The sequence below is a fragment of the Capra hircus genome, chromosome 16, assembly GCF_001704415.2.
Source record: "Capra hircus breed San Clemente chromosome 16, ASM170441v1, whole genome shotgun sequence".
NCBI lineage: Eukaryota > Metazoa > Chordata > Mammalia > Artiodactyla > Bovidae > Capra > Capra hircus.
Window position 1 is genome coordinate 38,519,530 of NC_030823.1, and position 13,477 is coordinate 38,533,006.

At 40.9% G+C, this 13,477-nt stretch overlaps 1 protein-coding gene across 3 annotated transcripts in view; it reads left to right on the forward strand.

Moving 5' to 3' along the window:
* SUCO (SUN domain containing ossification factor) overlaps positions 2,194-13,477 on the forward strand; it is an 89,870-nt gene continuing 78,586 nt past the window's right edge. For all 3 annotated transcript variants that reach the window (XM_013970168.2, XM_013970170.2, XM_013970169.2), the window contains exon 1: positions 2,194-2,374. In XM_013970168.2, coding sequence (XP_013825622.2) covers positions 2,313-2,374 — 62 coding nt within the window. In that variant the 5' untranslated portion in view covers positions 2,194-2,312. The remainder of the gene's footprint in view (positions 2,375-13,477) is intronic.

Here is a 13,477-nt window from a genome sequence, read left to right on the forward strand (position 1 = left end):
AGATATCTTAAAATACATTTTAAACTCATCACTCTTTTGATGATTGAAAATCACCACTAGCCATGATGGTTTAGTCGCTAAGTCGTGTCCAACCCTTGCGACCCCATGGAAGGTAGCCAGCCAGGTTCCTCTGTCCATGGGAGTTTTCAGGCAGGAATACTGGAATGGGTTGCCGTTTACTTTTCCAAAGGATCTTCCTAATCCAAGGATAGAACCCACACCTCCTGCGCCTCCTTCTTGGCAGGTAGATTCAATTACTAATCACAAATTTGCTTTGAAATAGTTTCACAACTGTATTTCAGTTTAATTGGTTTCCTTTGTAATCTATTATTTTATTTTATTCCCTTACAAATACTCTGAGGGCTTCCCTGGTGATTCAGATGGTGAAGAAGCTGCCTGAAAACACTGAGAAGGGACTCATGTGTATCATGAGCCTGCCAAAAGGGTGCAGTCTGGAAGAAGATTAAGAAACTACAACACTGAGTTTCCTGGAGACAAATAATCTACTGCAGCACCTTTCATATAAAAAAAGCTCAATAAATATTTGTTGAACACATTATTTCTCCAGATTACTGAAGGATAATTTAAACCCAGAAAAGTTTAGTCACATACACGTCAAACAGTGTTATGCTAAAAAGCTAATTCGGCTACTTGTAGTGGAAGAGATAGTCGGCTAGTATCTCTGCTGCTGCTAAGTCGCTTCAGTCATGTCCGACTCTGTGCAACCCCATAGACGGCAGCCCACTAGGCTCCTCTGTCCCTGGGATTCTCCAGGCAAGAACACTGGAATGGGTTGCCATTTCCTTCTCCAATGCATGAAAATGAGAAGTGAAAGGGAAGTCGCTCAGTTTTGCCCGACTCTTAGCGACCCCATGGACTGGAGCCTACCAGGCTCCTCCGTCCATGGGATTTTCCAGGCAAGAGTACTGGAGTGGGGTGCCATTGCCTTCTCCGGAGTGGTTAAGAATTGCGGACTTTCAGGCAGACGGTCCCTAATCTAGTTTCTGAGAGATCTTCAGAAGCCTCAGGGGCATAAAAATCTCGGGTGGGTACATTGCTCGTTTTACAGATTGAGAAGGGGTCACTTTCTGGTCTCAGACGGTAACGAAAGACGTGTGAAGGCGACCAATTTCCCCGCTTTCGGTGAACCCCAAAACTTGAAACTCCCCCAGAAGGAGCCGCAGTTTTCCTTTCTGGCCGCACCATAGCGAACCAAAGCATGAATCCAAAAGAACAGAGATGAACCGAGCCGATTCCAACAGAGGAATCTAGCCGGCTGCGAAATTCTCCCTGAGGCGGAAAAGATGGGAAAGTTGTCCCACTCCAACCAATCAGGTTAGAGGAAATTTTGACACACACCCCTTTCCGCCAGCCAATCAGCATCTAGTTCGATGGGCCCGGCCCACTGACACAGGGAAACTCCTTTTAAATTTTATTAGTATAGCTTCCCCCCTATCCCCCCACCGTCATTCTAGGCCTTTCCACAAATTGCGGTCAAAAAAGGAAAACTGCCTGTAATACTTCCAAAGCTGGTCAGTCTTGCGGTGAGAAGCGAAACCACAGATCTCTTAAAACAGTGATACTAAGAGGGACAGGGACAGGGAAACGAGGGTTCTGGAGAGAAAACTACAACTCCCAAGGGCCTTTGCGCGGACTACGCGCGCCCCAAGCAAGAGGGCAGACCAGCGTAGGAAGGAGGCTGAGGGTCACGAGACTGCTCTAGGACTTCCTGAAGTGGGCGGGACTTGAGGTGGGCGGGGCGGTGGCCACCTAGGCTCTCCGGCTTTGTGTCCTCCTCCCTCCGCGTCAGCCGCCAGAGACGTCGGAGGGGGCGTGGCTGGCGCGGAGGCTGGTGGGGGTGCGAACGCCGCGGGACGTGGGTGACGCGTCTCCTTCCAGCTCAGCGGTGTGTGAGGTGTCGCGGCTCCGCTGGCGATTGGCTGTTGAGAGGCGAGTGCGCAGCGGCCGTTGGTCGCCGGCAGCACGGAGCGAGAGCCGGGGCGGGCGGGGGGATATGGGGCGGCAGCGGAGGTGGCGGCTGGAGAAGGCGGGCGCGGACGAGCCGGCGGCCGCGGCAGCAGCGGCGCTCCCCGGAGTCGTCCTGTGAAGCGCCCGGGTCGGCGCCGCCGTGGGCCCCTGGGAGAGGGCAGCCAGCGCGCGAGCCGCTCAGGAGCCGGTCCTCCAGCGCCGCAGCCCTTCGGACTCTCGGTCCCATCCTCACTCTCCAGCTCCGGCTCCTCCATCTTGGCCTCGGCAGTGGCAGCTGCAGGGAGGATGTGCCGCCTTCTGGCAGGGGGAAGAAGGAGGAGAAGATGAAGAAGTACCGGCGGGCCTTGGCCCTGGTCTCCTGCCTCTCTCTATGTTCCCTGGTCTGGTGAGTAGCCGCGACCGTACGGGAGTTTCCCGTAAGGGGAGACGGGGCAGGGAGCGGCCCAGGTCACACCCCCAAATTATCCTGGCTTTTGGGGTGCGGGTCTCCGAGGCGCCTGTGAAGCAACAAACACATTATTCCGTGACTTCCCGGCGGGCTGGCCTGGCAGCACTCTGTATGGAGGTTTTCATGGTGCATTTTTGAACTTACAGTCTTAAGTGGCAGAGGAAGCGCCCGGGTGCCTTTGTACCCAGTTACCCTGGCCCTTCGAGATGGAGGGGTGTTTGGGTAGTGTTCAGATAGAGACTGGCTGAGTTGTTCGGGCTTAGTACCAGCCACTTGGTTTCATGGTGTGCGAAGGGCAGAAAGCTTGTCGGATGTGGCGTGTTCCCGACAGGCGATTTTAAAAACGTGACTTCTGAAGGTGAAACGTACAAACAGTAGTTCTGGCCCTTTTCTCGCCTGGTCTTTGCCTCGGATACTCTTGGGGTTGCTATTGTTGGAAACTTTGGGGGGCGTTATGTAGCCCTTTTTCAAGGGGTAGATGATAGGCTGTTCAGTAGAGTGTGTCTTAGGTGTAGTGTGCACGGGGGTATCTGATAGTGTGCCTTGGATAATGTCCCTTAGTAATGGAAGGATAAGCCCTGCATTTTGAAGGCGGGAAGAGTGCTTTGTCTATAAGTATATGGATGGAGTTTCTGTTAATCCCTGGCACATTTGGGTTTTTGGGGAGGAACAGAGAAAGCCAGCTTATCAATCAAAGGATCATTACCATTGCACTTGAAAATTCCCGTCTGTACTCCGAGGGGATTTCTTCAGAGCTGTGTGATGTTTGCTGATTGAACAGATGCTTCTTCGGTCAAAGTGATTTGCTGTTACATTAAAATCTAGGTAAACTAAGTTTCTTGTTTAGCTTATTTCTGCAAAATACCAACATTTTTCTTTTTCATTAATGTGGGGTGTCTGACGGATTCCAAAGACACTGAAGTTGTACCAGAAAATAATAGATAAATAAGAAGACACTTGCCTGGCTGAAGAATTTTGAGTGGTAGGTTGGTAGACGTTTTAGAGAACAAGAAATTTGACCTTTTTGACATTTACTCTCAACCCTTTAGTAAGACCAGTGTTACCTCACCTTAATACTTATCAGCATCACCTTGGGTACAAAAAGTGCTTGTAGGAAGTGAGTACACTCATCTCATTTTAAATTTAAACTTGTACGTGAGAGAGGGAAACCTTGTATTCATAACCATTTCTTTCTATTGGCTGTTTAGTTGTAGGTTATGTATCTTTTCTCTTTCTCCCTGATCTTGCCCATCTTTAGACCATGTTATTATTATTCATTACTGTCTGAAATGATTTAAGGCAAAGAGGTTACACTTTTCATTCACATTTAAAACACACCAGGATCTCTGATTTTTGTTCTTTTTTAAGTTGAAATATACCCAAGTGAAGAGGAACTAAAAAGCCTCTTGATGAAAGTGAAAGAGGAGTGAAAAGTTGGCTTAAAGCTCAACATTCAGAAAACGAAGATCATGGCATCCGGTCCAATCACTTCATGGGAAATAGATGGGGAAACAGTGAAAACAGTGTCAGACTTTATTTTTCGGGGCTCCAAAATCACTGCAGATGGTGATTGCAGCCATGAAATTGAAAGACGCTTACTCCTTGGAAGGAAAGTTATGACCAACCTAGAGAGCATATTCAAAAGCAGAGACGTTACTTTGCCAACAAAGGTCCGTCTAGTCAAGGCTATGGTTTTTCCAGTGGTCATGTATGGATGTGAGAGTTGGACTGTGAAGAAGGCTGAGCGCCAAAGAATTGATGCTTTTGAACTGTGGTGTTGGAGAAGACTTGAGAGTCCCTTGGACTGCAAGGAGATCCAGCCAGTCCATTCTAAAGGAGATCAGCCCTGGGATTTCTTTGGAAGGACTGATGCTAAAGCTGAAACTCCAGTACTTTGGCCACCAGATGCGAAGAGTTGACTCATTGGAAAAGACTCTGATGCTGGGAGGGATTGGGGGCAGGAGGAGAAGGGGACGACCAAGGATGAGATGGCTGGATGGCATCACTGACTTGATGGATGTGAGTTTGAGTGAACTCCGTGAATTGGTGATTGACAGGGAGGCCTGGGGTGCCGCGATTCATGGGGTCACAAAGAGTTGGACATGACTGAGTGACTGAACTGAACTGTCTGACATATAACATTGTGTAAATTTCAGAACATATTGTGTAAATTGTAGAACATTGATTTGATACATTTATATATTGTAATATGATTACCGTTGTTGGAGTAGTTAAGCACCTCTATCATATTACATAGCCATTCCTTCTTGTGCTGGTAATAGTTAAGATCTAGTCTCAGCAAGTTTATAATTATCATAAAATAGTGTTGTTTATACTAACTATACAGTGGTCTTCAAGACTAACTTATCTACCAGTTCCAAGTTTCTACCCTTAAATGGAATTGAAAAAAATTTAATTGGTTGGTGGCAGTGAAATCAAGCATTTCAGTGTAGTTTTAAAAATAATTTCTGGATTTAAATTAACTGTGCTTCTATTACTTTGTTTAATTTCTGGCTGTCTTTTGCTTAAGCTAATCTCAGAATGGTTTCTCAACTTGATTCACTAGAAATAGTGATGAGCTCATGATTTGTTGTTCAGTTGCTCAGTCGTGTTTGATTCTTTGCGACCCCATGGACTGCCAGCACATCAGGCTTCTGTGCTTCACTGTCTCCTGGAATTTCCTCAGACTCAAGTCCATTGAGTCGATGATGCCGTGACCTGTTAGGGGAAAAGAAATCAGTTGGCCTATTGAAAATAATAGTCATAAAGTTCTGTAAAGTTTGTTGATTTTCACAATGAAAAATAGATGTTGAGGGTTTAAGTAATGCAAAATTTAAGAAGTTTTTGTTTTAAGAAACAATTGGGTTAGTTTGTTTTGAGATTTGTTTGCACTGCCAAATTCAGAGAGATTTTAATTGCCCTCTACTGAAGCAGTGGGAAGGCATTAAAGTAGAATATTAAAGGCTTGAGAATATTTTGGAAGGGTCATGATGAGATCAGGAAGAGGAGTGGTGTATGGTGTGATTGGTAAAGAGACTTTTCTTTCTTGGGAAATTGGAATAATGAAATTAAGTCACTGACTCACCTGGCGATCTGGTCCTAACAGAGCTACAGTCTGCTCTGTTAGGTCATTTCTCAACATCTCCGTTCTCCCTTAGCCTAATGCCATTTTAGGGTTCAGCAGGTTTGGCAAAAGAGTCATTTTTGTCTTTGTCATTCGTAAAGTGTTCCAAGATTTTGTGATTCATTTCTAAGTTGTATCATTTTGTCGATTTTTGAGTGCTATATGTTTATACTACAACACTCTAGTTTCTAAATTTCCAGCCTCCTCATCCTACCAATATTACTGCATTTTGTAACCACCTCATTTATATTGTCACATATTTACAGATCTTGATTATGTCTCCCCTCTCCTTTTGTCTTTCCAGCCTGGAGTCCTAACCTTAGATTACTTTCACAGAAGACCCATCCAGTCTTTATTATTCATTCTGGTTGCTATTTTTTTCCTTTTTTCATACTTTTATGTGATTATCAAGTAGCATAGTATTTTAGGCATAAATGTACTATAGCTAACAGCAAGAATAATTATGATAGCTATTATTTATTGTTAGCTACCTCTTTGCCAAACCTGTGGTGTGTGCTTTGTACATTTTAGCACCTTTAATCTTCAGCACCTTTAATCTTCACAACAACACTATGTGCATATGATAAATTAATTTTACATTTTACAGTTGAGGAAGTAGAGAAGAAACTTGGCTAAGGCAAAGCAGCTATTAAGCTCTGAAGCTTGGATTTGAACCTAGGCTGCCTGATTCATAGGATCCTGATTGCTGTAATCCTTTTGATTATGGGCCAGAAAGCCTATATTGTAGTTATGTCTCCATCACTTAGTAGATCTGTGTCCTTGGACATGTTTTGTGGTGTCTTCGAATCTTATTTCTTATATCCTAAAAGTGGGAAAACTAATTCATTCACAGCCCACAGGGTTTTAGGATGATAATACAAGAGAGAATATATATGATAGATCTTTGTAACATAGTAAGGGTACATTATCTATATATTTGACCATAAACTCATTCAACAAAGGTTTTTTGCATGCTCATTGTGTACCAGATGTTGTTAGTGTCATTGAAAACCTGAAAATAGGGTGACCAACTTATCCTGGTTTTAGCAGTAAAAGCCCCAAGTCCCAGGAGTCCTCTCTGTTAGTTTTCTATTGCTGCTGTAACAAGTTACCAAAAATTTAGTGACTTAAAACAACATACATTTATTATCAGTTTTGTGGGTCAAAAGTCCAAAGTAAGTCTTAACTGGGCTAAAGTCAAGGTGTCAGCAGGCCTGGTTCCTTGAGACTCTAAGGGGAAGAATCTACTTCTTGACTTTTTCAGCTTCTTGGGGCTGCTTGCATTCTGTTGATCGCCATTCAAAAAAGGAAAAAAAAAAAAAAAAAAACAAAAAAACAGTTGCCTTAAGTGGTAGACATTCAGATTTTTTTGTGTCCTCCCCTCATCAGAAATTAAAAGATGCTTACTCCTTGGAAGGAAAGTGATGACCAACCTAGACAGCATATTAAATAGCAGAGACATTACTTTGTCAACAAAGGTCTGTCTAGTCAAGGCTATGGTTTTTCCAGTGGTCATGTATGGATGCGAGAGTTGGACTATAAAGAAAGCTGAGCGCCGAAGAATTGATGCTTTTGAACTGTGGTGTTGGAGAAGACTCTTGACAGTCAAAGGAGATCAGTCCTGGGATTTCTTTGGAAGGATTGATGTTGAAGCTGAAACTCCCATACTTTGGCCACCTGATGCGAAGAGCTGACTCATTGGAAAAGACCCTGATGCTGGGAAAGATTGAGGGCAGGAGGAGAAGGGGACGACAGAGGATGAGATGGTTGGACGGCATCACTGAGTCAATGGACATGGGTTTGGCTGGACTCCAGGAGTTGGTGATGAACAGGAAGGCCTGGCGTGCTGCGATTGATGGGGTAGGAAAGAGTCGGACACAACTGAGCATCTGAACTGAGCTCATCAGAAAAACATTGTGCATGTAGCTTTATTATGTACTTAAATGTTTATAAGATTTATACATGTGCAAATATGGTATTAGTGTATTTATATACTAATCACAGTGTATATAATAAGTGACACAAATTAGGTAATTAAGAAAAGTGAGAAAGAAAATAATCTAATACTTTGTTAACAGACTTTTTGTTCTTATTTAAAAAGTAATAATTTGGTGAGAGGTATGTAATTGACTAGATTATTTTACATCATAATGGGGATGAATAGTAGCTTGTTCTTGGCCCTGCGATTTTGCTGTTGGCTTATGCTTCCCTTATTGTTATCTTTGTGGGAATTTTTTCAGAGCCACTTCTCCATGTTGTGAGAGTTAGTTTAGTTAAAAGCCCTGAATCTGCTTCATTGGGCACATGTAAATGATATTGTATCACAATATGCTGGAAGTAAAATATATTTTATGATTTACTGTTTATGGAACTTTCATTCTTTCCTTGACTTTCAGCCTGTATAGTCTCTGCTGTTATGACTGGCTGACCTTTAGATGGAGTGTGAATCCTTATATTAATCTTGGTAAAGCTAAATAAATGAAAAGTTAACTTTTTTTTTTAGAGTATTTTTAGGTTCATAGCAAGATTGAGCAGAAGGTACAGAGATTACCTTCAATACTTGATCTCTGCCTCCACCACATGCAAAAATTCTTCCATTATCAGCATCTCCCACAGAGTGGTTTAGTTTATTTAAGACTTAAAAAATCTGTTTTTTTCTTTTTGCACCGAAAAGGATCATCTTAGAGGAGCTCATATTTAGAGCTAATGAGAGAGGAGCCTGACATTTAAACGATTCTCATACATTTGAGAGATAGTTACCAAAAATAGTTTAAAAGGTCTTTAGGAACTCGAAGGGAAGACTTTGTATTCTATAATAGATATGGTCTATCTCTAGCTGTGTGTCCTGGGACAAGTTACCTCTGTGAGCTTCAGTTCTCATCCACAAGATGGTTTGAGAATGGTGAAGTGGCAGTCACACTAGGGGAGAGTTTGATAGATAACCTAATTCAGGGTAATCTGTTTTGTTGGCCTTTTTGGCCTTAGTATTAATAGTAATTTTTCTGAGGATATGTCACCTAGTTTTCATTGATTTAAGAGGTTTATTTCTTGGTTTGTCATTTTGTCTCTGTACCCTTTATTTTGTGTTTACTCTGACAGTTTTGCTGGTTTCTTGCTCATTTGTTAATATGCCTAAGTGAGCAGAAAAATAAGAAACTTGATTTTTTTTTTTTTTGCTTATATTTTTATAAGCAGTTCCTCCCCCCCCTCCCCGCCCCCCTTTTAAGGATAATGATTAGAAATTTCCTTGGGGGAAAATTTTTTCCTTGAAAAATCTCAACTCTATCTTTGATCTGGAGATTTTTTTCCCCTATGTCTTGTTTCTATAACTTTTTAAAGACTCTAAGTCTGCTTCTTTTCTGAATCAAATAATATTCAAAATAAGTAAAATAATAAAATAACCCTTTTTCTCTAAATCATTTGATGACTTTAAAAAAAGTCTGTGTTATGGGAATGTAATGTTCAGCATGGCGGGTGTACGTAACAATAGTGTATTGTATGTTTGAAAGTTGCTAAGAGAGTAGATCTTAAGAATTCTCATCACAAGAAAAAGCATTTGTACTGGTGATGGTGGATGTCAGCTAAACTTTTGTGGCAGTCGTATTGCAATAAATACTAATATTGAATCATATTGTACACCTGAAACCAATAAAATGTTATATATCAATTATATCTCAGTAGAAAAAATTAAACACTTTCTTATGGAACTTTATGTGAGTTTGGGAAGAAAGTTTATTTTTAGTCTGGGATATACATTCCATAGACAATGTCTGGTACTTAAAAGAGGTTTTGGATTGTTAAAAACAGTGTCAGATCCCTTCAGACAAATGAGATGAAACCAGATTGCCTAAATAGGAAAAAGTCTGTGAGAGAAGGTGTATGATGTCTTTGTGTAAAAGCTGAACACGTGTCTTCAGTAAAAAATGATAAATAATTTACTTATAATATCCTTTGGAATTATTTTTTAAAGAATTGGATGTATTTCAAAAGAGCCTTTTTAGATTATTAAACATTCGGGGATGTATTGGAATAGATGCAAGTAGTAGACAGTAAGAAATGTCTTGGCAGACATTGAAGAAAACAAGAGATGTCAGCTCCAAACTTACCTTTGGATGTTGGCTATTTCATTTTTCAACTGTTCATGAACTCTTTAAGGATTCTTTCACTTTTCTCAACAATCTGAATAGAGAAATGAATCTACATGTATACCTAATAGTCTAGTGCTTTTTAATGAAAGGAAAGGGATGTTTACTAAAAATTTAAGTGCTTTATTATTCTCTCAAGTCATCTTTATGTAGAGACATTTGTGTATTTGAAATACGTTAGTGAGAAACTAAATACTCTTTGTTGGAAACATGTACATGTTGCAGCTGGTACTTCAGTGCCAAGTGTATGTTCACCTGTTTTGTTTTCAAGGCTGTATTTTAAGTAGTTTCAGAAAATAAAATTGTACATGTCTCAAGGGAATGAAAATTGCTTTTAAGTATTTGCAGTATGTCAGTCCTTTGGTATATATTTGTTTTATAAATGCTGAGTTTTTTGAAATAAAATTTGATTTTATTTTTAGGACTTTGTTTTTGTAATGACTCAGTTAAAAATTATTTTATATTTTTTGTAAAAGTAACACTTCATTAGAAAATGTTTTGTAGCATTGACATAGCTCATAAATACTAAGTTTATGTTGTATTTCTTATTATGGAGTATCTGAAATCAGTAACAGGAGAAAATGTGTCAAGTGCTTAAAACAGTGCTTTGCTCTTAGTAAGCCCTGTTAGGTAAGTTCTTATTATTCACTCAGTCTGGATACTTTGGCAGAAGTTGGATCCTAGGCTGAGGTATCAGAGTTCAGAAACAGGAATCCATATGTTTGTTCAAAATATTATTTGGTGGCCAACAATATATTGGGTATGGTGGGGGTTGCTGAAGAAGCAGGAGACTTGAGCTCTGCCCTGAGGAGTATACAAGTTGATGTCAGAATATACAAAGATACTGGTGTAGTGAAAATGGCAGGAAACCAAGTTAGACTTGATTGTAATCCTTTCTTTCCTGTATTAACAGTGAACCTTTTGGGTACTTATTTTTGTTCTAAGTGCTTTATTCACACTAACTCATTTTGACTTTATTAAACTGTTTTTGAGACAGTCACATTTTAAAGAGACTAAGAAAGGCACAGAAAAATTAACCAACTTGCCAAAATTATCAGTAAGCAATGAACTGGAATTCAAGTAGCCTTTGAATCTGAGCCTGTGCTCTTAACCACTACCCTGTGCTACCTTAGGCTGATAGGTGGCCTTAGGCAAGTTTCTCTACCTTTTCTTTGTCAGTTTTCTTATCTAGAAAATGAGGTTGACTGGATTGACTCAATGAGGAATGAATATTGGAATTATTCATTCATGAAGCTTAAAAAAAAAACGCCTAAGCCACTTACCTCATAGGTTTGCTAAGTTTGGAATATTTTTTTGTGTGTTCCAGTAGTTACTACCAAATTAAATGAGTTCTGAGATTTTTCTTTTGCACTGTTAACATTCTAAGATACCTGATTTGAGCATTAGTGAACAGTACAAAAGGCTGAGTTGCTTAGAAGATGCTTGAAGAGAAAAACTGGAGAGGAGTTGTCAGGTAAGACTTGGTTTTAAGAGAAATGATGTCTGTGGTTCATAAAACTTTGCTTCTGTGGAATACAGGCGCTTCACAGACTGAAAGAAGATATACTGGTGCTGCTAATGTGAATAGTGGCCTTTCCCTAGTTTGCATGTGTGTGTGTTTCTGCTTGCCTGCCTGCAGTGGGCAGACAGTACTTAATTGTCAGGAGAAATGAGAAAGAGTTGTGGGTAAAGGAGACAGTGTACTGGATACAGGTGGAAATGATAGTAAGCAGACAAATCTGAGTAGGAAGTAAAGTCATTCCTTGGTATTTGTGGGGGATTGCTTCCAGCACCCCACCTCGATGTTTAAGTCTGCTTTGTAAAATGGCATAGTCTCTTTGCCCTCTGTATAAATGGATTTGGAACATCTCCAAATGTTTTCTGGAGATTATGATGGGTTTTGCATGTTAAACCAGGGAGTTAGGCAGCCAAGATCCAGCAAGAGAAGTGGTGTTTGGAGACTATTATTTTGACATCATTGTACTAGATATTTCTCAGAGAAGAACGGCTGGAGGGATGAATACTAAATGAAAAGCAATTGGAATAGTTGAAGTTTGTCTTAACAAGGACTTCACTTGGCAGCAGAAATGAAGAGGGTGTGTTGAACAGAGGTTTTGAGCAAGTCAATGATAGGTTTGGTGATAAGTTGGCAGGTTGGCAGTGCAGTAGAAACAGCATTGGACTGTGATTGAAAGGAACTGGGTTTTGGTTTGCCTCTGACCAGCTCTTGGTCTTTGACGTTGCCTTTCTGTCATCTATCTCAGTGTTTAAAGATGTTTACTGAGGCTTCTGTTTGCTGTGTTCTATGCAGGATTCTGGTGGACAAAACAAAGTAGCTGCTTTCTTGGAGCTGACGATGGTTGAGAAAATAAATTCTAGGGTCTAAAATTAGGAATCTGAAATAAAGTTCAGAGAGGAGTGAACTTTTTTCTTTTAACTTGGGCAACTAGAGGAATTGGAGGTGTTAAAAAAGAATTAGAAGAGTTGCAAAGAGTTTTAAAAGAGACGAAGCTTTCGGTTCAGTTGAGTAGAATATCCTGGTGGAGATGTTGTATGAGTGAAAGTTGCTCCGTCGTGTCCGTCGTATCGTGTCTTTGCAGGCCCGTGGATGATACAGTCCATGGAATTCTCCAGGCCAGAATACTAGAGTGGGTAGCCTTTACTTTCTCCAGGGGATCTTCCCAACCCAGGGATCGAACTCAGGTCTCCTGCAGTGCAGGCAGATTCTTTACCAGCTGAGCCACAAAGGAAGCTACAAGGGAGACTATATAGGCACTTAAATGCAGACTTCAGTAAAGATGACACTTTGGCTGGAGCTGTTCTTGTAGAGGGGATCATTTAGGAAACAAAATCTTTTGACTGAACATGGAGTTGCTGCAGATACTTAGAACAAAGAAAGGTGACAAGCAAACTAAGGCTCTGAAGAGAAGGAAGAAACTAGGGAAAGAAGTTTAATGAGGTCAGAAGTAGAAAAGTCTCAGATAGCCTGAGAAACTTGAAAATTGAGAAAAGGACCTTGTTTTCAAAAGAGAGAGGTGATTGATGAACTTTTGTGAGCGGAAATAGAAAATATTTGGAGAGTGGTAGGTGTGAGTTCATACACGTTTGTTTGGCAGCCAGAAGGAATGTAAGAGGTTGGAGTAACCTCCTGTATGCTTCAAATTATCCAACCCAATTCCATCTGAGGTTGATTGAATTCAAAGATGCTGAGGGCCTCCTGCAAGGGATGTGAGCATCCATGGATTTTGGCATCTAAAGAGGGTTGTAGAACCAAGATACCTAGAAACAACTGTTTTCACTACTTTGGAATTCGATAAATCAAAGACGATGAGAAGGACAGCAGCTGATAGCAACTGCTGCAATTTGAGTGCATATTCTATGCCAGACTAAGCATTGCACAAATAGATGCAAGGGATGAGGTTTGATAGACAGAGTGCCTGAAGAACTGTGGATGGAGGTTCATGACATTGTACAGGAGGCAGTGATCAAAACCATCCCCAAGAAAAAGAAATGCAAAAAGGCAAAATGGTTGTCTGAGTAGGTCTTACAAATAGCTGAGAAAAGAGAAGCGAAAGCCAAAGGAGAAAAAGAAAGATATACCCATTGGAATGCAGAGTTCCAAAGAATAGTGAGGAGAGATAAGGAAGCCTTCCTCAGCAATCAATGCAAAAAGTAGAGGAAAACAACAGAATGGTAAAGACTAGAGATCTCTTCAAGAAAATTAGAGATACCAAGGGAACATTTCATGCAAAGATGGGCTCAATAAAGGAC